The sequence below is a fragment of the Phocoena sinus genome, chromosome 2 (assembly GCF_008692025.1).
Source record: "Phocoena sinus isolate mPhoSin1 chromosome 2, mPhoSin1.pri, whole genome shotgun sequence".
Classification (NCBI taxonomy): domain Eukaryota; kingdom Metazoa; phylum Chordata; class Mammalia; order Artiodactyla; family Phocoenidae; genus Phocoena; species Phocoena sinus.
In genome coordinates, this window is record NC_045764.1 from 176,024,497 (window position 1) to 176,050,509 (window position 26,013).

General features: G+C 48.9%; 1 protein-coding gene across 2 annotated transcripts in view; it reads right to left on the reverse strand.

The window, feature by feature from the left end:
* The window catches only part of CDC42BPB (CDC42 binding protein kinase beta), a 114,954-nt gene that overhangs the window by 40,547 nt on the left and 48,394 nt on the right, over positions 1-26,013 (reverse strand). For both annotated transcript variants that reach the window (XR_004348281.1, XM_032621317.1), the window contains exons 3-7: positions 23,606-23,689; positions 19,472-19,567; positions 11,877-12,025; positions 3,042-3,135; positions 837-1,037 (exon numbers count right to left, since the gene is read on the reverse strand). Coding sequence is in view for 1 of the 2 variants with exons in the window: in XM_032621317.1 (XP_032477208.1) it covers positions 837-1,037; positions 3,042-3,135; positions 11,877-12,025; positions 19,472-19,567; positions 23,606-23,689 (624 nt within the window). In the remaining variant the exon portion in view is untranslated. The remainder of the gene's footprint in view (positions 1-836; positions 1,038-3,041; positions 3,136-11,876; positions 12,026-19,471; positions 19,568-23,605; positions 23,690-26,013) is intronic.

Consider the following 26,013-nt stretch of genomic DNA (forward strand, 5'->3'; position numbering starts at 1 on the left):
TTCTACTTTGGGAAAAGTGTTTTTTTAAAAAACAGTATAACTTGCTTTGATTTAAACAGAAGACCCTTTACCACTTTAGTGTTAATCTGCTCCCTATGTGGGCAAATAAAGGGAGACAGGGCTGCAGGGCAGATGGCAGACAAGTGGGAACCCTGCTGGGGTGTGTGAATGACTGAGCAGGTGGGGGAAAGAATGCTGTAAGCAAACAGGCAGAAAGGATGAAACTGGCATTAGAAAGACATCTGATAAGGAGTATGGAGAAAAAATACAGATGACAAAAACATGAGATGGAAGAAGAAATAATAAACAGGAAAACGAAGGAAACAGAAGAAAGCAATGTTGAAGTGAGAAATGAACAGCTGGGAAAAGGAAAGGGGAAAAATGAGAGGAAAAGAAATAGGATCAAGAACGCTACTATGTTGAGACGTGTGACCTGTTCATGATAACTGACTTCTGGGCAAACAGGTTGAGAGTCTGAGCTGGCATCCGGTAGATCCAGGCGCACAGGTCAAAGTGGTCAGTGGCCCACCCTCTCTGGCAATTCCCACCCCACACGGCACCGCGGGTACCTGCGTTTTCCTACCGAAGCCCGCTTCTCCTGCAGCGATCCTGGCCTGATGAACCCGTCACCCTCCGCCAGGAAACAGGAGCATCCTTGGAACCTCCCCTCCCACCCAGCCTTCTGTGTCAGCAGCCTGTGCAGACTCCCGTCTGGCTGCCCAGCCTACTCCACCCCGTCCCTCTTCCCCAGTGACTCCCCCTCAGGCTGCCTTCCTTGCCTTGGGGCCTGCGCCTCGGGACTAGAACAAACAGGGTGTGGAAATGCAACAGCTTACTTCATGGTTCATGATCTTTCCATAGGTCTCCACAAGGGATTCTGCATAAAACGGTGTTTCTCCATAAAGCATCTCGTACATGCAGACACCTAGAGACCACCAGTCGCACTCAGGGCCGTACTTGCCCATGCCGTCCTCCATCGCCTGCAGGATCTCTGGGGAGATGTAGTCAGGGGTGCCCACGGCCACAGAGGACTGCACCTTAGGGGAGAGGGCGGTTGGTGTTGAAGGGAAACCCTAGGGCATCTCTACTTTCAAATTCCTAATTATTTTCTCTAAAACAGGGACAGCAGATGATGAAATCATCATGGAATAAAACTGGCACCTGATCATGATTTAAAAACCTAAGAATTCAAAATTCAATGCAAGTAAGTGTTGCTGCAGCACTAAACGGAGGCAGTGTCCGGAAGGCGCGGGGCTCTTGCACGCTGGGTCTCTCAACGCCCAGATGCCCACCAAGCCTCCACATGGCACTAAAGAGGCAGTGTCCAGAAGGCGCGGGGCTCTTGCACGCTGGGTCTCTCAACGCCCAGATGCCCACCAAGCCTCCACATGGCACTAAAGAGGCAGTGTCCGGAAGGCGCGGGGCTCTTGCACGCTGGGTCTCTCAACGCCCAGATGCCCACCAAGCCTCCACATGGCACTAAAGACACACATTCTCACTGCGGCTCAAAGTGTGGTCCAAGGACCATGTGCATCAGCCCAGCCCTTCTCAGACCTTCATGCAGGGACACCATATACCTGTGAGACAGAGATTCTAAGACGCTGCATTTCTAACATGCTCCCAGGGGAAGTCCAGGCTGCTCACCACACCCTACCCTCTGGCCCCCAAACAGGAACGTCTGGAAGTAGGTCCAGGGACCAGCTGGGTGCCTGGACACTCCCTACATGGGGCACTGGGAATGGACCTGAACGTAGCAACACCTCTATGGAGAGCTACAACTGGTGAGGTGGCAACCATCCCGGAGAAGGCAAGGGGGCTGCGCAGGCTGAGAGGTCACAGACCGGCCTCAGAGCACGTGGAGTCCACAGGCCTGAGGGTCAGGCAGGACATGGAGACAACAACCCAGAAGGCCCATCTGCACAAAGACCAGGCTCTCCCTGGGTGCCAGCCCCAGAGCCATCTGAATGACTCAGCGGGGAGTCCTCAGGAGCTCTGACCGGGCAGCAGGGCAACAGCTGTCGGGAGCTATCGCAGGGTGAGTGCCACCGGGACGGGAGTGCCATGCAGGTAAGAAAGGTGACCAACGCTCCAGCTCAGACCAAGGCCACTGCTCCCGTCGTTACAAGACTGGCTTCGGGGACAGCACCAACGTATCAATCAACGCGTGGTCAAGACTCCAGAAATAAGAGATTGGCTTTGTGGAGAGAAAGTGAGTAAATCGCTTCGCTCATTTGAAAACGCTGTCAAGTGATGCCAGTTTTACAGGTTCTTTTACTGCTGCTTGAAAACTCACAGTAAGAAGCGGGGCGGGGGTCTGCTCTCCTCTGGAGAAGTAGCTGCATTAGACTTTATGATATGTGTAGATTCTAAAGAAGAAAAGTCTCCCAAACACCTCACACTGAAACTGTGACAAGGGACGCAAGGGAGAACGCAGACGACTCCCTAACGCACTGGAAGCCGCTGGCTGGAAGCAGCTGAGTGAGGTGCAGCAGCCCCACTTGAGGCCACTCAGCCAGCGTGCTGGTCCAGCTGAGGCCCAAGCCCAGCCTCCTGGCGACGGCCCCTCCGGGGAGGTCCTCCTGCTGTGCAGGGAGTGTCCGTTGGCCCTTGGAACAGGGGTATCAAGGCCCCCATTTCTACATCTGCAACACCCCTGGCTGACAGGAAGTCCCACCCCAGACGGAAACAAGAATGCACCATCACCCAGTTAAGGTCTGTCTACCTGGCAGGCATTTTAAGCAAGGACCCAAGGGCTGCCTCTCTTTCACTGCTGTGCTGGCACACTTTTAGCTGCCTAGGGATCTGAGGAAACCTGACAACCCCCCTTTTAGAAGGCATATGTATTATTTTTGTAAACATAAAAAACAAAGATGTTTTAAACTTAATAGAAAATTTCAACTGTCTCCTAAGTGCATTCGTCTTAATTTACATTAATAAACTTGGTTTCTTAATTGTATCTCAAATTGAAAATGTAAATAAGCCCCTTCTAATTGCAAGCAAACCCCAAAACCAAATGGAAAATCTCCAACAAAAATACCTACAGTTCCATCATCATTCATCTTCAAACACGATCCAAAGTCAGCCAGGCGGATATGACCATTCACATCCAAAAGGACATTGTCAGGTTTAATGTCTCTGTTAGTAAAATAAATACATAAATTAACCATTTCCATGCAACACATTAGGTAGGTCAAAGCCCTTAACTGGTAGCGGATCATCGGGGGAGACGCTAGCATCAGTCATGACGGCTGTAACAATCCACGAAAACATCCCCGTGATGATTCAGTCGGGCATGGCAGCAGCAGTCACCACCAGCGCTCATTCCTGCACAGCAGTTAATCCCCCATTGACACGCTGAGACACCGTTACTGTTCCCACCCACCCACCCAGCCTGCGAACCAATGCTTCCAGAGCACCTGCCTCGTGCCAGGCGCTGCTCTTGAGCCCCGGCCTACGACAGTACCGAGACGGCGCTGCCCTGCCTTCACGAAGCCTCACACCAGCTGGGGTGTCAGGAAATGAACATGCAAATGCACAGATATGCACATGGTCTTGGCATCCCTGAGTACAATCCACGGGGCAAGTGCTACAAAGAAACAGGAGGAGATATAAAAAGAGGTAGAGGGACAGAGTGTGAAGCGAGTCAAGGTGGCCGTTACCACTGAGAAGAGACGCCTAAGCAACTGGGGTAGAACAGCTACAGACCAACAAAGCACCACGCACGCCAAAACTGCATTTTATAGACAACAACAGGGAAGCTCCAGGGTGGAGCAGTCTGCCCAGTTATACAGCAGCAGGAAAGTAAACTGTCCCACTAAACCCGTGGTCTTACTGACAGTTCTTCTGTGCACTTGCCAGCACCGGGCAGGGATGGGGGGACAGCAGGGTGGACTTTAAGGAACTAGCCCTCCTTCCTGGCAGAATAAGCTTATGTGACTGGAAAAGCCACATAAGCACGAAAAGGAACAGAAACTTTAAAAGCAGAGGAAGACGTTCACCAGGAAGAGTACAAGGATGTTTCCAGCAGCACAACTTGTAACAGCCACAAAGTGGGACCCACCTAACGTCCACCTGCAGGAGACAGGTAAAGCAGTGGGCTGTCCTCACGTGACAGAATGCTACATCTCAATGAAAACACACGGGAGCACCAACTACTCCCAACACAACAGACGAGTCTCACAAAGAAATGTGAGCAAAAGATGATGACAATTCTTACCCCAAAAGATAAACAAAGAAAAAACCCTTCTAGCACTCTAAACTGAAATAAATCTCCTTAAATAAACACCCAAGAATATGAAAAACAAAACAATATAATCCCTCAGTGAGTCAGAAAAATAAAAACTAAGAACAGGGGACTTCCCTGGTGGTTCAGTGGTTAAGACTCCGTGCTTCCACTGCAGGGGGTGTGGGTTCAATCCCTGGTCAGGGAACTAAGATCCCACATGCCCTGCAGTGTGGCAAAACAAAAAGGAAACAAAAAAAACCTACAAACAGAACTAGACAAACATGGGGAGAAGTGAAAAGAGAGTTGATTTAACCCAGGAAAGAAACAGAAGAAAAAGACAAAATCTTAGTAGAAATAAGGACTAAATTATAAGATGCCAAAGGGGAATCAATTTCAATAAAAATCTAATGAAAGGCATTGAAGAAATAGAGGAAAAGGTCTGGAAGAATAAAAATGAGACAAAGAATTAAAAAGGGTCAGAGAGAAAGTAGCTGGAGACTGAAATGGAAGACAAGCAAAGAAGGCACAACATATACATAACAGGAGTCCCTAAAGAAATCAAAACAATAAAACATAACTAACATTTGAAACTATGCTCCAAGAGAACTTTCCAGAAGTAAAAAAGACCTGAATCTACAGACTAAAGGGCCCATCAAATTTAAAAATAAATAAATAAAATGTCCTGTTTTTTGGAGCCAGACAAGTTGATATGGAACAACCAACATGGAAGAATAGCTAGAAAAACACTGAAGAGAAAGAGGTATGATGGGGGGACTTGGCCGTACGTGATTTCAAGCCTCCATGATTAAAGCAGTGTGGTCCCAGAGCACAGAGAGAAAGACAACAATGGAAGAGAATAGAATGTCCAGAAACAGACCAAATTCATAAAGAAACTGAGTGTATAATAAAGATGTTATCTCAAATCAGTGGGCAGACACAAATAAGTTTCATGCTGGGACAACTGAAGAGCCTTTTAGTTAAAGATAAAATCAGATCCATTCTTTTTTTTTTTGTGGTAGGCGGGCCTCTCACTGTTGTGGCCTCTCCCACTGCGGAGCATAGGCTCCAGACGCGCAGGCTCAGCAACCATGGCTCATGGGCCCAGCCGCTCCGCAGCATGTGGGATCTTCCCGGACCGGGGCACGAACCCGTGTCCCCTACATCGGCAGGCAGACTCTCAACCACTGCGCCACCAGGGAAGCCCAGATCCATTCTTTATACAAGAATAAACTCCAAATGGATCAGAGATCCATACGTTAAAAATAAAACTATTAGAAGAAAACATGGGTTTTCTTTTTCTCTGGGGTTTTAAAAAAAAAAGTACTTCTAACTATGACTCAAAATCCCAATGTAATAAAAGACCAATAAATTTAATACATTAAAAAAATCTACATGGCAAAAGACTACAATAAGCAAAACCAAAAAGCAAATGGCAAACTGGGAAAAAATATTTGCAACATATATTACAGATAAAGGGCAAATATTTAGCAACTGAAGGGAAAAAGCTAGAAATCAGAAAAATAGGCAAATGACATGAAGTAAATAACTCACACAGAAAGATATAAAAATGAAATTCAACTCCACAAGAAAGACAAAAAACAAAAACAAAAAAACCCAACTGTATAACCATCTCTAATCCATCAGATGGCAAAAACATAAAAATACACTATGTTGCCAAGGCTGCAACGAAACAGGCACTTTCATACATTGCTGGTAGGAACACAAAAAGGTGCATCTCTACGGATGGAAACTGGCAACATCTGATAAAGCTAATAAAAAATGTTAGTATACATCTAATATGAATTTTATTTCTCTGTCGATCCAGTGATCCCACTTCTAGGAATTCACCCTAAAGACACACCGACAATACAAAAAGATGTAGGTACAAGGTTATTCATTACTGCATTATTTATAATCGCAAAATACTAGAAACAACCTAAATGTCCACCCACAAGAGAATTAACTATGGTACCGATACATGTGGCATGCTGTGCAAACATAAAAGAGAATGAAGAGCTCCATGAGCTGATACAGAATGATTTCTAGGATACGTTAAGTGAAAACAACAAAATGTGTTAAGTGCATATTTAACCATGCTGCCTTCTGTTTAAGGAAAAGAGAAATAAGGAAACATGTCTGCTCATCTTGCATACACACACACACACACAATAAACGAAAAATAAGGAACTGGTTACTTAGAAGGGGCAGGGAATGAGGTGGATGCGATAAGGAAGGAAGGGACAGTTCTGAGTATAACCTTGCTTAGTTTTGGTATTATCGAAGCATGCTTGTGTTCTACATGCTTAAAAAATGAAACGAGGGCTTCCCTGGTGGCGCAGTGGTTGAGAGTCCGCCTGCCGATGCAGGGGACACGGGTTCGTGCCCCGGTCCGGGAAGATCCCACATGCCACAGAGCGGCTGGGCCTGTGGGCCCGGAACCTGTGCTCCGTGGCGGGAGAGGCTACAGCAGTGAGAGGCCCACGTACCACCAAAAAAAAAAAAAAAATGAAACGAAATCAACAAAGATGGGAAGGGGCACCTGAAATGGAAAGCTGATGAAACCAGTGAACCCAATTATATTTCAAACCAGTAACACAACAGCACTGAAGGGAAATGGGGTAGAAAAAAACCCCAAACCTAAGTAACTTACGGCAGAGAACCTGACACTTGCAGTTGGGAGGTGGGGTTAGGGCTAGGGTTAGGTTTGTTTTTAGTAGGATAAAAGCAGAGCGAGGGTCCCTGGTAGCTCAGGACTTCCCTGGTGGCGCAGTGGTTAAGAATCCGCCTGCCAATGCAGGGGGCACGGGTTCGAGCCCTGGTCCAGGAAGATCCCACATGCTGCAGAGCAATTAAGCCCGTGTGCCACAACTACTGAGCCTGCGCTCTAGAGCCCACGAGCCACAACTACTGAGCCTGCGCTCTAGAGCCCACGAGCCACAACTACTGAGCCTGCGCTCTGGAGCCTGCGAGCCACAACTACTGAAGCCCGCGCGCCTAGAGCCCATGCTCTGCAACAAGAGAACACTCCAATGAGAAGCCTGCACACCGCAATGAAGAGGAGCCCCCGCTCGCCGCAACTAGAGAAAGGCCTGCGCCCAGCAACAAAGACCCAACGCAGCCAAAAATAAGTAAATAAATAAACTTATAAATTATAGTAATAAAAAAAGCAGAGCGATTCTGAAGCTACTTCAGATACATGGCAGCGCTGGGCAAATGACTGGACGTGCTGGTGCTGCCGGGAGCCAGAGGAGGAGACGGAAATGGACCGGGAGAAAGCCAGAAGGGTAACTCGTGGTTCCCAAATTAGACATGGGTCTGTATGTATAAATGCGGACGTGTACAGACATGCACTTTACTCTGTCCACTGAGGGGCCTAAAACAGACACCCTGTAGCTCGAGCACACCCAGCACCCAGATATGGTCTTTAAAACCATCCCCCACTAAAGGAACCAGGGTTCCTCGGAGAAGGTACGAGATGAGCCAGAAACTAAGGCAGTTCTCAAAAACAATGAGGGCATGTCAGAAACATGGGAGTCAGGTAGAAGGGGCTTCCACTGGCCAAATATAGGACAATATAAGCATAAAAAGAATTCAGACAATGACAAATTATAAACCGTTGGGGTGACAAAGGATCCAGGTACCCACACTGATAATAAATAGACAAATGGGAGAGAAGGGAGGTGCTTCAACGTGGAGTGGATCCTGGAGTTTGGAAATCGTCATTTTGCAACCATCACAGTACAGGCTGGCCCGGGCAAAAATCATCAACAGATACTAAATGTGGGGGGACTCTGAAGAGGATGTATGCATGACCTTAAAGTGTCTCCCCACAGATTGCTTTTAGATACAAAGGGGAAAAGTCCTAACTATGCAGCAGTGAATCACTACTTGAGCCTAAGACGGGTGGGGAGGGTCTTCAAAAGGTGCCCCTCTCCCTTTATACCCTCCAGAGGTGTTCAGCTGCTAACCGTCTGCGTGCACCTTTTTTTCCCAATGGTGTTGGTTTATCTGGGCAGCATGGTTCTCTATTTAAAATATAATATCATCAATAAATGTTACTTAAAAAAAAACTGAATTGTCCATTTGCATGCAGGGAGGTTACAAAGAAAGGCCCTCTCAGCAAAACACCAGGGAGGCGGAGGGCAAGGACTAACCCAAGCTCCTACCAGCAGTGCTTCTGAGCTGGGCAGGTGGTCCCCACAGCACCAACTGAGAGAGCAGCCAATCCATGAGCTGACCGTCCCCATGGGCCACCACGCTGCTTGGGACTAACCCAGCCCATTCTCCCTCCAAACCCGGCGGTGGCCGCTTTTCCAGTAGAGTCAGGCGCACAGCTGAGAAGCAGCTCCAGTCCCCCGAGAGGGCCTTTTCTCTGTGGCTGTTGTGACTCTGGTTAAAACGGTGGAATTGGCCGGGGCGGGGCTGGGTGGGTGGGATTACAGCCCTGGACAGACTGTAGTCTGATTTTCCTTTCCTGTTCTGCCCGTGATGCGCTGAGAAGGGAGGCCCTCCCGCCCACTGCTGTCCCATTTCTGAGCGACACACAGTGCGCCCGTGGGGCTTCCTACTGCAAAACCAAGCCGCAGGCTCGGTGGAGGTGGCGCGGGCCTGGTCCCTGTGCCTCCACGGACAGGCCTCCGCGCCAGCCCGGCTCCTGGAGGCCCCGGGCCGCCTCTGTCTTCGTCCAGGTCCTCTACTCCTACTCCACGCCTCTTCTACTCGGCTTTCTAGTTTTCCTTTTCTAAGGCCTTTCTTGTTCTCTGAATATTCCTTCTCTTAAAAGTGTACCTGTTCTTATTTCGATCGTAAGCTGTACGTATTCTGTTCTCTCTGGGGATGTGATTTCCCAGCTGCAATCCTTTGTGAGCCTGTCGCTCTCGGTCTCTGCCTCTGCTGGCATCTGGGGCTGACCTCTCAGGAAGCGGCGGCACCCACCGGGGGGTGGGCTCCCAGGTCCGAGCTCCCCACTGCTTCTGGCACAGTGAGCCTCGCAGGGGTCCAGAGCCAGGGAGCAGCCGTTCCACACGCAGAAGCCCGGCCGGCGGGGCGGCGGGCGCTGCCTGAAGTCGCCAAGGCCCACATCCTCCCACGGGAAAGGGCCCCAAGCTACGGTCTGAACCACGCTCCTCAAATCCACCAGTGAGGACAGTCTTGTGCTGATGAAACTCATTTCCTTCTGGCCCCGCCAAACGCAGCCTCAACTTACATCCCCCGGAGACTGGGTAGGACTGACTTCCTGTATTACCTAACTTTGTGAACTTTCTAGCAAAAACGCAAAGCTTACTGTTTTCACTAGGTCATTCAAGCACTTAGTCTGAATATGGAGTTGACTTTGAGGGAAAAAAAGTTCTTGAATTATTTTAATGTTTCCTACCATGCCCAGAGATTAAAAGATAGAGCAAAACTTCTACACAACCAATTAAGAAAATGAGGAGAAAGCTTCCTAATTAGGGAAAAACAGGAAAGAATAAACTATTCAAAAGGCAGTCAAATTAATTTCCCTGGAGCTCTGTGACAAATACAAAGACATTCATCTCTCTGTTGTGAATTAGGCAAAGTTCTCTCAAGAAGAGTATAAAATCTAATGTTGAAAACAACAACAATAACTGTTATAAAAGCAGGCATAACGACATTAAAGAAAACAGGAAAAAGAGGAAATGCCCTGTCCCAAACCTCATGGCCCTAAAAGCAGCAACCGCTGTCGGGGGCAGCTCCCTGGGCTCGCCCATGACACGGGGACCTATGCACAGCGCCCTGGGCAGGAGTGCGTGGTCGCAGGCAAGCTGCCCCCCCCCCCCCACAGGGCAATGAGGTCACACTCTTGGCAGGACTTGAAGGGCTGTTACTTTGACGCTGGGAGCCATTGCTACCCTCAGAGCAGGAGCTGCGTCTGCTTAGGAAAATCCCTGACAGGCTCAGAGGCTCAGCCCGACCACAGTGCAAGGTCAGGGGACTCATGACAGCTGCAAACCTCTCGACGGCAACACTGAATTCCACACAGGATCATCTATCAGTCACGTATGTGAATGCAATTAAGATGCTCCTCTCAAAAAAATTATTTCACACACCTCCTTTTCCAGAAACTGCTGGAGGATATGTGCCACCAAATCAGAAGAATAAACCAAGAAACAGAAAGACGCACGACCCAGAAAACAAGGGAGCCCATCCCAGGGAGACGGGAAGAGAACCTCTCCACTCAAAAAGAAACCTCACGATGAGAGCCACCAGAGTAGGAAGGCGTGGGAAAGACAGAAGGGATGGATCCAGGAAGGTAGATCGAGGATTGCTGGTGTGTCTGAATGTACAGAGCTTTACAATTTGGTCACAATATTTGGGGATAGTTAGTGGCAGCAACACAGAGAAGTAGCCAAAGAAAAAACAGTGCAATTATTAACTCCAGAGGAAACAAACTTTATATAGGAAGTGTAACTATTTATACCACCAGGCTCATCTGTAATATTTACACAGTATACTATAAATACTACACACTGATCTAACCGAAAGTTATTACATTTGACCCCTGAACAACACCAGGGCTGGGGTGCCAACCTCTGCGCAGTCGAAAATCTGAGTATAACTTCACAGTCGGCCCTCCATACCCGTGGGTCTACACCCACAGACCGTGTAAGACTGTATTATGTATCTAGTGAAAGAAATCTGAGTATAAGCCGACCCGTGTAGTTCAAACCCACGTTGTTCAAGGGCCAACTGTATTTTACTAACTGGGGCCAGATGGGAGAGGGAAGTTTGAGAGTTTGTGTGGGAGACAGGGATGAGAGACAGATGTACTTACTTGTGTCAAAGAGTCAAATCTCCATTTCGATAGATGTGGTCTAAGACTCCCCACCCCCACACAAAGTGAAACAGCAATGAAGCCCGTTATTTAGAAATATGGAAGTAAACAGAAGAAACAAGTAAAAACTGTCCATCATTACCTATGGCAAGGGGCAGCAGGGTGGGGGATGGCTGGAGACTCACGTTTTGTTTTAAGCCCTGTACAACTATTTGACTGTTTAAAGCTACTGCCGTGAAATACTTTGATAAAAATAAAACAAAACAGAACAAAACCAACAAAACCCCACCCAAACCCCACAGGATTAAAGCACTGTCTTAAATGGTAGAATGAGACTGACACAGAGGTACAGGCTGGCTGAGGCACTAAGGCCGCTGTCCTGGCGGGGGAGGGGTGGGGAGGGCGGGTGGGAGCCCCCCGCCCCCGCCTGACATGCAAGAGCAGTTACACTCACTCAATTCAAGTCCTTTACGATGCTGTGATGTGAGCCCCTCTCCTCAACCCAGGCCCCCTTTCCTGAGTGTTTTATGGGTGATTGAGGCATGAGCTCTGGGGGCTGGGCAGGGGAGAACATGAGCCAATGGCAGGTAAATATCAAAAGACAAGGTGACTTCAGCTGACAGCATTTAGAGCGTCACAACAGTCACATAAAGCTGGGGTCTCCTGGGAGCCAGGTGCTGGGGTGTAAAGCAGCGACCTGGTAAGGCATCCTGCAGCATGGCAGTCAAAGGGAGGACCCACTAACTGCACGACTTCCCTGCACAGCCTGGAACTGGGGTCCACGACTCAGGGGACTCTGAAAGGAATATCCTGACACATTAAAGGTGATTTCCATAAGATATATAACAAGGTGATTACCTGTGCACGTAATGAAGCTGATGGATGGAATCGATAGCCAACACCATTTCACCAATGTAGAATCTTGCCATATCTTCTGGAAGCTTGTCCTCAAATTTACTGAGCAGGGTCAGTAAATCACCACCCACGTAATAATCCATGACTAAGTACTACAATTGGGAAGAGAAGGGCAGAGAAGACGACATTCAGTCACCACGAAACCTAACAACCAAAGGTCAGCTTCCACTGCAGGAGCTCTGGACTCCTCAAGTCCGGGTGGACGGCTTCCTGCTGTTCCTGTCATCCAGGGCTTCCCCCCAGAACAAGGACCCTGATGGACCATAATGCTGCTGTAGTTGAGAAGAGATTTCAGTAAATACTTATTCTTCTTGTCAATAAAATTTCTACCTGTACAAGACAATCAGATGGTATCAATATAGAAGTCACATTCCATTTATAAACTGATGAAAGGACCACTGGTTTCTCTTTTTTTGGATTTTATTTTATTTTTATACAGCAGGTTCTTATTAGTTATCTACTTTATACATATTAGTGTATGTATGTCAATCCCAACCTCCCAATTCATCCCACCACCCACCCCCCCACTCTCCCCCCTTGGTGTCCATATAAGGGGACACCTGTCTCTATTTCTGCCTTGCAAACCGGTTCATCTGTACCATTTTTCTAGATTCCACATGTATGTGTTAATATATTTGTTTTTCTCTTTCTGACTTACTTCACTCTGTATGACAGTCTCTAGGTCCATCCATGTCTCTACCAAATGACCAAATTTCGTTCCTTTTTATGGCTGAATGATATACAAGATATTGTTGCGGGGTTTTTTTGCCACACCGGGCGGCATACAGGATCTTAGCTCCCCAAGCAGTGATTGAACCTGCGCCCTCTGCAATAGAGGCAGAGTCGTAACCACTGGGCCACCAGGGGAGCCCCTGAGAGGACTGCTGATTTCTTGATATCGTTAAATCTTCCTATGTAAACTAGCAGTGTTATTATTTTTGATTTGTACAAATCATTTTTTCATATTCTTCAGAAATATTTTACCCCAATCCTCTTCATTTTTATTGAATGAAACACTCTTTAAATTCTATAGTGCTTTACAATTTTCAAGTTTCACACACATATTCTCATATAATCCCATAGAAACCCCCTTTTCAATTCCCTACCCCTATACTGCCCCTCTCCCTTCCCTCTCCCCAATGGTAACAATTAGTTTGTTCTATGTATCTGTGAGTCTGCTTCTTTTCTGTTATATTTACTAGTTCGTTTTATTTTTTAGATTCCACATATAAGTGATATCATACAATATTTGTCTTTCTCTGACTTATTTCACTTAGCATAATACCCTCCCATCCACCCATGTTGCTACAAATGGCAAAATTTCATTCTTTTTATGGTTGAGTAGTATTCCATTACATATATGTTATATACATATATACATCTTCTTTATCCATTCATCTGTTGATGGACGCCTAGGCTGGCAATTGTAAAAAAACAAAAAAAAAAATGCTGCTATGAACATTGGGGTGCATGTATCTTTTCAAATTAGTGTTTTTGGTGGGGTTTTTTTGGATATATACCCAGGAGTGGAATTGCTGGGTCATACAGTAATTCTATTTTTAGTTTTTTGAGAAAATGCCATACTGTTCTCCATAGTGGCTGCACCAATTTACATTCTCACCAACAGTGTAGGAGGGCTCCCTTTTCTCCACAACCTTGCCAACGTTTCGTTATTTGTGTTCTTTTGGATGATGGCCATTCTGACAGGTGTGAGGTGACGTCTCACTGTGGTTTTTTTTTTTTTTTTTTTTTTTTTTTGGCGGTACGCGGGCCTCTCACTGTTGTGGCCTTTCCCGTTGTGGAGCACAGGCTCCGGACGCGCAGGCTCAGCGGCCATGGTTCACGGGCCCAGCCGCTCCGGGGCATGTGGGATCTTCCCGGACTGGGGCACGAACCTGTGTCCGCTAGCCTCGGCAGGCGGACTCTCAACCACTGCGCCACCAGGGAAGCCCCTCACTGTGGTTTTGATTTGCATTTCCCTGATGATTAGCGATGTTGTGCGTCTTTTCACGTGCCTGTTGGCCAGCCGCATTTCCTCTTCGGAAAAATGTCTATCAGTTCTTCCGCCCTTTTTTTAAAAAATTTATTTATTTTGGCTGTGTTGGGTCTTCATTGCTGCATGTGGGCTTTCTTAGTTGCGATGTGTGGGCTTCTCATTGCGGTGGCTCCTCTTGCTGCAGAGCACGGGCTCTAGGCGTGCAGGCTTCAGTAGTTGCAGCACAGGGGCTCAGTAGTCGTGGCACGCGGGCTCTAGAGCACAGGCTCAGCAGTTGTGGCGCACGGGCTTAGTTGCTCCGCAGCATGTGGGATCTTCCCGGACCAGGGATCAAACCCGTGTCCCCTGCACTGGCAGGTGGATTCCTAACCACTGCGCCACCAGGGAAGTCCCTTCCGCCCATATTTTAATCAGGTTAAAGAAGAATATACAACATAATAATATTTTCAAAATGTGTGAAGAAAAAAACAGAATGAAGCCCCATAACATACATTATAAAGAAATGAAAATTAAAATAGTTTTGTGCTGATTCACGGATATAGCGAGAGACGAATGAAATACAAAATTCAAAAGGAAAATAAACGTATATGGAAATTTCACCTACAGTAAAGGCAGGAGAGGAAAGAACAGATGTAGATTCACAGTGTCCCAGCCCACGGATAGGCAGCTGAGCCTCTGTCTCCCCAAGTGTCTGCTCCCCGAAGGGCTGGTGTTCCTATATGTACAGGGAGGATATTCAATGTTTGAGAAAGGGCATCTTGGGCTATGGTCTGACGGGTATCTCTGCTGGCTCAGCACACACTATATAACCTGTTCTCAGGGCCCGTGCTGCATTCCCTGGTGAGCTGAGCTGTCACTGCCATCAGTAAAGCTGTGTCACCTGCACCTGACCCGCTTTCTCTGCCCGGGAACCTCGGGAATGGCCACACCTCATTTGAGTGATTCCAGCAGTTGATGACCTGCCTGATTCCAACTCTGTGGGGGACCCGACTCCCCCAGGGCCATGGGTGGTTAAGAGTCTGCGATCGGTCCACAGAGGGACCAGGCGTGTGGGGATGTGGGGGCAGGACATCCCAACACTTGGATACTCTTTGTCTAGACCACAAACTGGCACAGGCAGAAGATGCCAACTTCTCAAAAAAAAAAATGTGGAAATAACAAACATCCTTGATTATGAAAAACAGATGATCTTCTTCTGAAGATATGCTAGAATGGAAACTTCCTGGACAGGAACTTTTTCTTTTTCTTTGTGAGAAATCCTCCCCCTCCAAAATTGGAAGGACTTTATAAATCATGTCAAGAGGCACACAGGAACCAGCATAGGCAGAAGACGCCAACTCCTTTAGGAAAAAAAATATGTGGAGATGACAAACATCCTTGATTATGACAGACCATCTTCTTCAGAGCAAATGCTAAGATAGTAACTGCCTAGATGGGGAAAATACATATATACACGTACATATATTTAATCAGTGGAAAAAATGACTGAAAGGTTCGACACTCCAGGAGGTGCTCTAAAAGCTAATGGCCCAAAGTGGAAGCACAAATAATACTCCATCAAGTTTTATGCGGTTTAAAACTATTTCTCCAGTTTCTCCTGCCACACGAAGAGGACACAGGACCAGAGAAGGAAGGTGAATTACCTAAAATCACAAAACCAGCGGCTCTTATTAGAAAAACAGTTTCATGAACAAACTGAAAGGTAAGTTCCTATGGGTGCATCCCCACGGAAGGGCCAGAGAATGCACTGCTGGAGTGGAAACTAGAGCCCCAAGAGGGCAAAGGCCGAGGCGCTGGGTGTGCTCCACCAACAGCACTGGGCCATCCCTTCGCTCAGCGCTCACGGGCCCGGGGCCAGCAGTGCTGGGCAGCCTTCCACCGGAAGACAGTCTTCCACTGGAAGACAGCCCCTCTGGCTGCACCCTGAAGGCTACGGTGGAGGAGCCCCAGGGGCTGTGGAGACCTGATGGGGTCATCCCACCAGGCAGAGAGAGACTGGCATAGCCAGAGTCAGGGCGGCAGCCAGCACCCCTACTGCTGGGGCTGCCGAGCAGAGACAGCTGGAGAAGCTGTTCCTCCCAGGAACCGCCCCCTGATGCTTTTAAGAGATGGATGCTCTGGTCTGAGCAGTTAACTTTTAACCAATGAACAGAGAGAGGAAATCCCACTCCCCGATGACTCAGCCAGAGAGACAATCCTTTAGTATTATGGAGACCCTAGTACTAAGAGCTACCGTTTGTGGTGTAACCATAATGTGCTGTGCCTTCAGGTTCTACGACTTACCGCCACCATCACCGTTAATCCTCAGAACTGCCCTGGCCACAGCTACTGTCACGACCGTGGTTTACAGGTAAGGAGAGGAGGCTTGATGACGCAGCCTAAGCCGCCCAGCTAGCGAGCAGCAGAGCTCGGGTGTGAACCCAGGCAGCTGGACTCCAGGCCCTTGGTCTTAAATGAGGCGCAGTGTCTCCTGGGAGAGGGCAGCCATCAGCCTGGGGCCGGGCCTACGGAGGAATCCCTGTTCTCAACAGCCCTCCCATCCTGCCTCAGAACTCGGCTTTCAAGACTCACCTCACTCGACCCCTCCGCTGAGAAGCCTCCCTGATCTCCCTGCCCCCTCCTGCCCAACGGCAGCCTCAGTCGGGCCTCCCACCCTGGCCTCCTGGCACTGTCGCCCATCCCTTCCACCCAAGAGCGGCTTCTACGGGCAGGAGTCCTGTCGCTCCCACGCCTGGCACAACTCCAGTCACACAGACGACTCTCAAAGGACGTCTGGCTCGCTCACTCTCTCAATAACAAACTTGTCGGCACCCGCTAGGCGACGGGTCCCTCCTCCACGGGACTGACATCACGTGGGGAGAGGTGAACACAGGAATTCAGAGTGACGGGACCAGGAAGAAAACCAAACTGTAGGCGTGGGAGGGCCCGACTGGCGGCTCCCGCACACGGACACCGCGAGGACCCAGGCCCAGGGGTCTGAAGGGCAGAAGGAAGCCGGCTGGGCCAGGGTCGCCTTCCAGACAAAGGGACTGAGAGGAGCAGGAACGTGGGCCCTGGAGACACGGGAACCGGCGACTGGCAGAGCGCGGCGAGTGCAGACGGGCTGAGGCCAGGCCCCGCAGGCCACGGCAGGGACGTCGGGCTCCACTCTGAGAACCACGAGAAGCTGCATCCTGCTCCACGATTATAGCTTCCTCTGGCTGCCCTGTGCAGGGCAGACTCGAGGGGGAGGGACGAGAGCAGGACCAGAGAGGGGCCCAGCAGGAGGCAAGGGTGACAGCGCTGGGGAGGGTGGGCAGAACGACAGCTGGGCAGAGCGCAGGTAATCCGGGGGAGCAGACCACAGCACCTGCGGACGGACACACGGGTGAAGGAGAGTCGGGTGCCCCTAAAGAAAACAGTGGGAGTGAGGCAAGCGCCGCATCTAGCGGAGCTCAACGGTTTCCCTGTCCACCTAGAAATCTGAAAAGAAAAACAGAAGTGTATCACAGCGGTGCCAAATACGATTGATGGGCTCCTGGAAAACAAGTTTACAAGAAGAGTAACCTGCAAAGGCTGATAAGGCAGGCAGGTAGAAACGTATTTTTGGAATAAGAGAACGCTACCAATTATGTCCCGTCACGTAACACAGAATCCTGACTTGAGTCAATAAGGCAGCACCCTTTTAGTTACTGGTGAAACAAGTTTAATTTTTACGAAATGCCCAGTCTAGATACCCACAGTAGCAACTCTAACGCAAGCGGGCTCCGTGGGGCGGGCTCCGTGTCACGGAAGACCCCTCACCCCGCTGCACCCTGCGCCCCAGCGGCACTCAGGCCGCTCACTTCCCGCCTCATCCCTCCTCACCTCCTCCCCGCAGGGCAGTGACTGCCCCTAAAAACGCCACTCGTGGGTGGCAGAGGCAGGAGCCAAACCCGGTCTTGCAGCCCCGTGTTCACGAACTAGGAAGGGCCAGGGCCCCTGGCATCCTTCTCTCCGCGGTCTTCACCGTACGTCTGATTGGGGAGCTCCCAAACTCAAGAAGATGCTCCATCACCGGAATTCCTTACCGGCTGTTCTAACTCAGAATAAGCTGGCAACACGCTACGCTGACTGCAGGGCAACTTATCTGAAACAAAAAAAGTTGTCTTCCTTCTGTGCAGACCCAGACTAGCATTCCTTAGAGATTTCATTCAGTTCTTGTCAAAATAGTAAGTGAACTGGAGACAGTCCACTCAACGCAGGGACACTGGTCCCGGAAGCAACGGGTTATGGAGAGATGGCCCCAGGGCAGGAGGACTCTTTTCTCAGCCAGAGGGAGGGCACCGCGCACCACCTCCTGCCAGAGGGGCCCGGGCTGGGCCTGGCACAATCCCTGTATCTGTGTGATAAGCTTGGACAAATGACTTCCTCCCTCCTTGCCCCAGACCCCATTCATAAAATGGTGAAAAATCATGAATGCCTAACTCACTTGGCCACTGGGAAGACTGACCGCGATAACCCATAGGTTGTGCTCAATAAACCCCAGCTGCCCCTTCCATCAAAACACATGGTTTTTCAATCTAAATAAAGAATATAACAAACTATTTTATCTAATCCTAGACTACTGTATCTAAGGGATTTCTCTGATGTCTGCAAGAGATTATTTTAAGATAAATAAAAGAAATCCTCCATGACTCCACTTGTTGTAAGCAAATGGAGTCCACTACCGAGAGTGAACTTACAAGTCAGCTGTTCTCGAGAACACAGCCGAGGCCCCTGCCTTCGAAGCCCCGTGCGGCCACTGCTGGGGAAACATGCCAGCTGTGCCCCGGCCAGAGGAGCTGGGCTGAGACCGGCTTCCCTGAGGTCTGCCCAGGCCCCGTCTACCCAGAGCTCCACGGTGCGGACATTTTTAGGTTTAGGCAAACCTGGAAAGTCATTCTCAGAGTTCAAAGTCCTAACAAAGCAGTCGTGGAGTCACTCAGGCCCTGAGCCAAAAGTCTGGTTTCCCTTTCACTCCAAACTGGTTGTCTTGCAACTGTTCTACTAGGCGTCCGAGCGCAATTCTACCCACACACGTGAATCACAAAGCTGATTTGCCTACACTGCAAGTGAGCCCCAGCTCCAATCAGAACAAACAGGTGACCACAACAAGGGGACCAAGAGTCACCCCAAAACCTGTGTCAGCGGTTCCAGCGGGGAAGGCTGCAAACCAGCACGTGCCACCCGACCTGGCCGTCAGGGAAACGTGGCAGAAACACCCACTCGGTTAAAGGGTCAAACATTTTAAATCCCCACGGCAATTTCTTATTCTTTTACGTAATTCAAGATAGAAAATGTTTTAAACGCCCAGTTTATAATAAACCAAGAATAAAATAAGCACCTTATCTAGTGATTAGAGGAAAAAGTCCACCTGGTGATTACATGAAAACAAACCCTCAGTTTTATCTGTCAAGTATACATTTAGGCAACGACAGTTCCAGTGTCTCACTCATTTTTTAGTGGCAGCACAAAGGAATCAAAACACTTCAGTGAGATGCCATTTGATAGAGTCCTTAAGTTCTTGGTGACCCACACCTACCAGGTAATTTTCATCCTGAAAGGCATAGTGCAGCGTGGTGATCCACTGACAGTCCCCATTCACCAGCACATCGCGTTCTTCCCGGAAACAAGCCGTCTGTAAAGAATTGGGGAGAAAGTCAGTCTGTGTCCATCGGGAAAGTGCCCTGCAGAGCACAGTCCCAAGCAGACAGAGGCTCTGGAGACAGTGTCCCCTGTCTTCTGGGACGCAGGGACCCAGGCGCACTGCCGCCTCCCAGTGGGGCTCCTGGCACCAGCTGAACCTCTGCTCTCTCCTGCTCCTGCAGCCTGACCCTCACCCCGGTGCACCAAGGGCCGCTGAGAACTCACCTCCCCACCTGGGGCTTGCACCCACCCTCCCACACACGCCACTTCCAGGGCCAGCACGCCAGGTTCACCCCAGCTCACGCGTGCGTTTCAGCTACAGCTTCCCATTCCAGTGTCGCCAGCTTCTCGGGGTAGCCTGTGGTGTGGCTGCCCCTCATGTCCCATCCCCTCCACCCCACCCCCACTGCAGGACTACAGTTCAGGAGCCACACGGCTGGCCGGACAGGGCACAAACCTGCTTACTGATCTGAGTTACAGACCTGGGCCAGTTACTTTCAAGAAATGTGATTTATTCACAGTGTACTGATGCACACGATGCTAACAGGATTCTCCTATGAAGATCCATGGCCTGCAGCACACGGGCAGAAGGCCGGCTTTTAGGCTGCTGTGGGTTTTTTTTTTTTTTTTAAGAGCTTTAATACACAGGTAGAATCTGTATTTAAAAGGAACTAGGTCTTTGGCATAATTATAATAAGATGTCCTCTTTCTTGACCACAGAAGATTTTAACTCCTCCTTGTATTTCCAACTTGCAAAGCTTAAGGAAAATGACAGCACCCCTAGGGGAGGGTTTGAACACACAGCACCGCAGTAAGCTCTCCACCTGTTCTCTCAGAGTCTCCTGGTGACCTTTAGAACTTGTTTTTATACAAGTTTTTCTTTTCCAAACTTTTTTTTTTTTTGCAGTACGTGGGCCTCTCACTGTCGTGGCCTCTCCTTTTGCGGAGCACAGGCTCCGGAGGCGCAGGCTCAGCGGCCATGGCTCACGGGCCCAGCCGCTCCGTGGCATGTGGGATCTTCCCGGACCGGGGCACGAACCCGTGTCCCCTGCATCAGCAGGCGGACTCTCGACCACTGCGCCACCAGGGAAGCCCTCTTTTCTAAACTTTTAAAAAGAGTTTTTTTCTTTTGAAAACGGGATTGAGGTAGATGTGTCCTATTCTCCTAACTGAAGCAGACGAGAGAACTTAACAACGTCCAGATGTGCAGAGACAAGTGGTTCTGAAACTACCATGGTCCCCAGGCCACAGGCCTGGGGAAGGGGCAGCAGAAAGAAAACCTGGGGCCGGGGCCAGCCCAGAAGCCCCAGTGTCTGGAACACTGTTTCCACCAGATTCTGATCCACATCCTCAAGTGTCTACCTAACAACATTCAGCATAAAGCCCGTTCTTAAACGAGGATCGCCAGTATGGTACCCACAGAGAGGAAATATACATATTGTTCAATAGTTTTAAGAGCAGATAAACTTTCTAATTTTTTTCTTTTATGACCAAAAAAATAAAGAACTAAAAGCCCAGTCCGGTCTATAAGTTATGAACTTCCATTGCCTAGTGACTTTTCTACTGCCAACTCTTGTTGAAGTCATGCTTTTAAAGATGAGTTTTTGAAGTCAATATTATAAAATTAAATACTTAAAATAAGCCGACGAAGGGCTTCCCTGGTGGTGCAGTGGTTAAGAATCCACCTGCCAATGCAGGGAACACGGGTTCGAGCCCTGGTCCGGGAAGATTCCACATGCCGTGTATCCCACTAAGCCCGTGTGCCACAACTTCTGCGCCTGCACTCTAGAGCCCGTGAACCACAACTACTGAGCCCATGTGCCACAACTACTGAAGCCCACATGCCTAGAGCCTGTGCTCTGCAACAAGAGAAGTCACTGCAGTGAGAAGCCCGTGCACCACAACGAGGAGTAGCTCCTGCTCGATGCAACCAGAGAAGAGCCCACGCGCAGCAACGAAGACCCAACGTAGCCAAAAATAAATAAATAAAATAAACTTAAAAAAATAAAAATACAATATAATAAGCCTACTAAATGAAATGTGAATAAAAAGATAAATTACCTTAACCAGCACTGTATCTATATTACATTTTTGTATGTATCACACACACATATACTTACAGCCCATTGCACACATTCTAGGATAATCACCATGATTGGCAGACAATCTTGGACTTGGTGCTGAGTATGCCAGTTAAATAGGTTCTGTGTGTAACCAGATTTACATTTAAAAAGCAGTATTTACTTTTCTAAAATGTACTCACTCACTGTGACATCTGGGTAAATACTAACTAGTATGATAAGGTGAGAATCACCTCTCCCTAACCTGAGGATCTCACACACACTTCACTCCAGAGGTTAACATAACAAGTCATACCATGTATGGCTCAGCTATCACCTTTCAAAAATCAATCACTCCTGTAAAAATATAAACTTCAATAGAATTTGCTGCTAGTATTTCTTTCCCCAAACACTTATTTCCTTTCCCAAACTTTCATGCAACAGTAGACGTTTCCCCCCACAAGAGAACTGCTTCAGTGATTTTCCTGTGTTTGCCAACATGCCAGTGATGGCATGAAGAAGGGCTGCCAGGGCCGAGGCTGCAGCACGAGGTGAGGAAGGTGATGGGTGAGGATGGCGGGGAGGACACCAGCGGGGCCAAGAGGGACGGAGGCTCGGAAGGGGGTGGCTGAGGCCGAGTCATGGGCCACCCACATTTCGAGCCCTGGTGGCTGCAAAACTGGTGACGACTCAGTCAACCAACATGCATTTATTGAGCAATAAACAGGTGTAAGACCTTGTGCTGGTGCCATAGCTGGAAAGAGGAAACGGGTGTAGACAGGGAAGGAGGAAAAGCCACACGCAGTTTAACATGATGAACCTGAGACGCTGGGGGTGGGGGTGGGGGGGATGCTGAAGCGGAAGTGCCCGGCGAGGGAGGGAAAACCTGAGCTCAGGAGAGCCACGCGGCCTCAGTGAGAGGCGTGTGTACTGTCCGCACAAGGTGGCGACTGTCATCGGCCGGTAAAAATCCAGAACAAAAGAGGAAAGGGCCACCTAGAATCACAAGGAGGGTTTAGTGACAGGATGAGAGAGGCCAGAAACCACAGAAGGAATGTCGAAAGGAGGAGGTGGCCGATTCTGGAGGGGAGAGCGCCGGGCAAACAAAGGGCAGCAGCGGTGTGAGGAGGGGAACAGCGGCTTGGGTGCAGAGCGGGCACTGAGCCAATCAGAGAACAAAGGACAGTGATGGGGCAGCTCAGAAAGGACAAAGCCAGGAGGCTGATGGCAACGTGCCCTTGGAAAGGAAGGACCCTTGGCTCCAAGGTGAATGTGAAATGGAGGAACACACAGGGCGGGCGGTACAGACACTGGGAGGCAGTGGAGGTGAGTCTGGCAAGGACCAGAGGGAGAACCTGTGTCTCAGTGGGGGCTGGGCGTGGGGCTGGGGAGAGCGGGGTCGGGGGCACGAAACAGTCGCCACAGGGATGGACGAAGAAGAAAGAAAAAGCGGGTCAGAGGCTGCCATGCAGCAGCAGCCATCTACTTTTATTTATAATCTTCACTCCCCTCGAGGAGGGAATACAAAACATTTCCAAATTCAATAATTCCTTCTGCAGAGGGAGCAGAATTGAGATAAATGCCTGAAGGGTTTTGTTTTGTTTTTTGGGTTTTTTTGGCCATGCCACAGGCATGCAGGATTCTAGTTCTCCGACCAAGGATCGAACCCAGGCCCCTTGCAGTAGAAGTATGGAGCCTTAACCACTGGACCGCCAGGGAAGTCCCTCCATGGAGGTTTTAAACTGCCCCTGCAGACACACCTGAGGGGGAGCTTGTGAGCAGGACACCTGGTAATGAGTCAACACCAAGGCGGACGGCGCTGGGAGGGGGCTGAGGTCTTGTTGACAAAGAGCGGCCTGCTCTTGTCGAGGAAGGAAGGCCCAGATGTGGTCTTACCCAGCTGGGCTTCATCACCCCTTTTCGTGCATATAAACCCCTGTTTACTTATTTATTTAATGCTCCACACTTACCTCTGCTCTTTTAAGCATCTCCCACTTGTTGAGGATTTTCATGGCATATATGCGTTCAGTGTTCTTCATTTTGACAACAGCAACCTGCCACACAAATGGGAGTTTAACAAAAATTTAGTCAACGGAACACAAAAGGTCAGCACATTTCATATAACTACAGGGAAATCTTAATTGCCTGGAAACCCTGGAAAATGACCTGTTAAGGAAAGTAAAGTTTTCTATGTGAATAAAGATTTGCTCTTTTTAGCATCAAAACTTGATTTTAACTACATTGCAGCTTGAATGATGTCATCTGCTCAGTCCGAAACGCTTCAGTGCTGAGCACCGGTGCACATGGGGCTCTGCTGGCCTCTACTTTGGTGTGTCCGGGGATTTTCACGGTAATGGCTTTTGAAGTTCATCAGTGGCTCCCGAGCTCCCCTCCTGCATTCAAGGGCTCCATCCCCACTCACGCCTACCCGCCTCCACCGACGCCCGTGTCCACCTCTCATGCCCACGGCCAGCGTTTGCACGTGCCCGGGCTTAACTCTGGGATCTTTTCTTCACTGGGTTGGTTAGTATCTAGGGGGGGCTCTGGAATGTAACTTGGGCAAATTCACTTCTTTGTGCCTCAGTTTCTACAACTAGAATGGGTAACAGCAGGACTGGCCTAAGACCGCTGTGCGGATCAAATGAGTCAACACAGTTAATGTGCTCAGCATGGTTAGGCACATAGTTATTAGCCCTTAGTGTGCTGGCTGTCAGCCATATTCTTCAAGGTACAACTCAAATGCCACCTCTTCCAGGAAGTCCTCTTGGAACTCCTGGTCTTCATCAAATTTCAAATGAACTCTTCCATTACTACCAACACCAGATGTGATGTCTGCACCATCATATGTTACATCCTACCCTATATAAATCAGTCATTCGTTGACCTAAGTCCCCTTCACAAAACCATAAGCAGTGATAATAACTTCTGAGCCTTTCTGCTGCCAATGGCAGGCAGCCACACAGCAGGGTTGGAACAAAGAGTTCTAAAAGTGAATCACTTACTTCCTTACTTTCTGAACAACACCACCACACAACAACATCGTTGAAGTGACCATGAGAGCTGACACTCACGGACCACTTCCCATGCCCGGAGCTGTGCCAAGCAATGGACCTGCACCCTCTCAGCTAATCGTCTCCAGAGCCCTAGATGGTGGCTATTTCTAATATCCTTACTTTACAGATGTGAAATCTGAGGCCCAGAGGGGTTAAACAACATGCCTAAGAAGCGGCAGAGGCTCATCCTCAGGTGCGTGCCGTTTAGGACTGTATTATACTGACCGTCATAATTAGATATAACCCTCCCGGAGCCTGATGACGGTGGGCAGGGCTGGGGGTCCACCACCAACATGCCCTGATGTGGCTCCAGAGCCTGCAGATGGTCAGAGGCATCTGCCCTCCTCTGCAGGGCTCCCAGCTAGGGCTCCCTGCCCACGAGTACACCGAGATCACCCTCCGGCTATCGCCCTCAGTCACCCCTCTCACTGCCACTCCATGGCACACCACACCTAAGCTGCTGTCTATTCGCTACGGTCTTAGAAACCACTGACCAAACTCGCTACGACTCTGAATAAATTAAAAATAAACGGTGCGTAAATAAAGGCTTTGTGGGCTCTCCGACATGTCTAAGAACAAGAATTCTGGGCACACACTTTGTCATCATGTTAGAAGTGTCTATTTCTTCCTGGGAATCAGCTATAATCCAGATAGATGAGATATTAGAGTCAAAAAAAAAAGCCACATAGTAATTACTACACAAAAGGTCTAACTTGGCAAGAATGGTAGAGTTGTTAACCTTTGAGGAAAATAATGAAATTCTGAAAATGACGAGCCTCATGAACGATCCAGATCTTGCTGGAAATGAGACGCAGAACACAGGAAATTTGATTTCTTTACAAGAGGCCTATTAGGGCACAGACCATTTCCAGAAAACACGCAAGATGGCTCTGATAAAATACGTAGAAGGAAAAAGAATGTATCTGTCCATGGAAAACACGTATCAAACCAAGAATATGTAGACAAGGACTTCCCTGGTGGCGCAGTGGTTAAGAATCTGCCTGCCAAAGCAGCAGACAAGGTTTCGATTCCTGGTCCGGGAAGTTCCCACATGCCACAGAGCAACTAAGCCCGTGCGCCACAACTACTGAAGCCCGTGCGCCTAGAGCTCGTGCTCCACAACAAGAGAAGCCACCGCAGTGAGAAGCCCGCGCGCCGCAATCAAGACCCAACGCAGACAAAACAAAAGAATAAGTAGACAAGTAAAATTTAATGTAAAACAACCAAAAACAACAAACCTTCTCTATTGTACAACGACCTATAAAAGAAATAATTTTTAGAGAATCTTGTTTGGTTTACCAGAAGCTTCTTCCTAGCCGAAAACT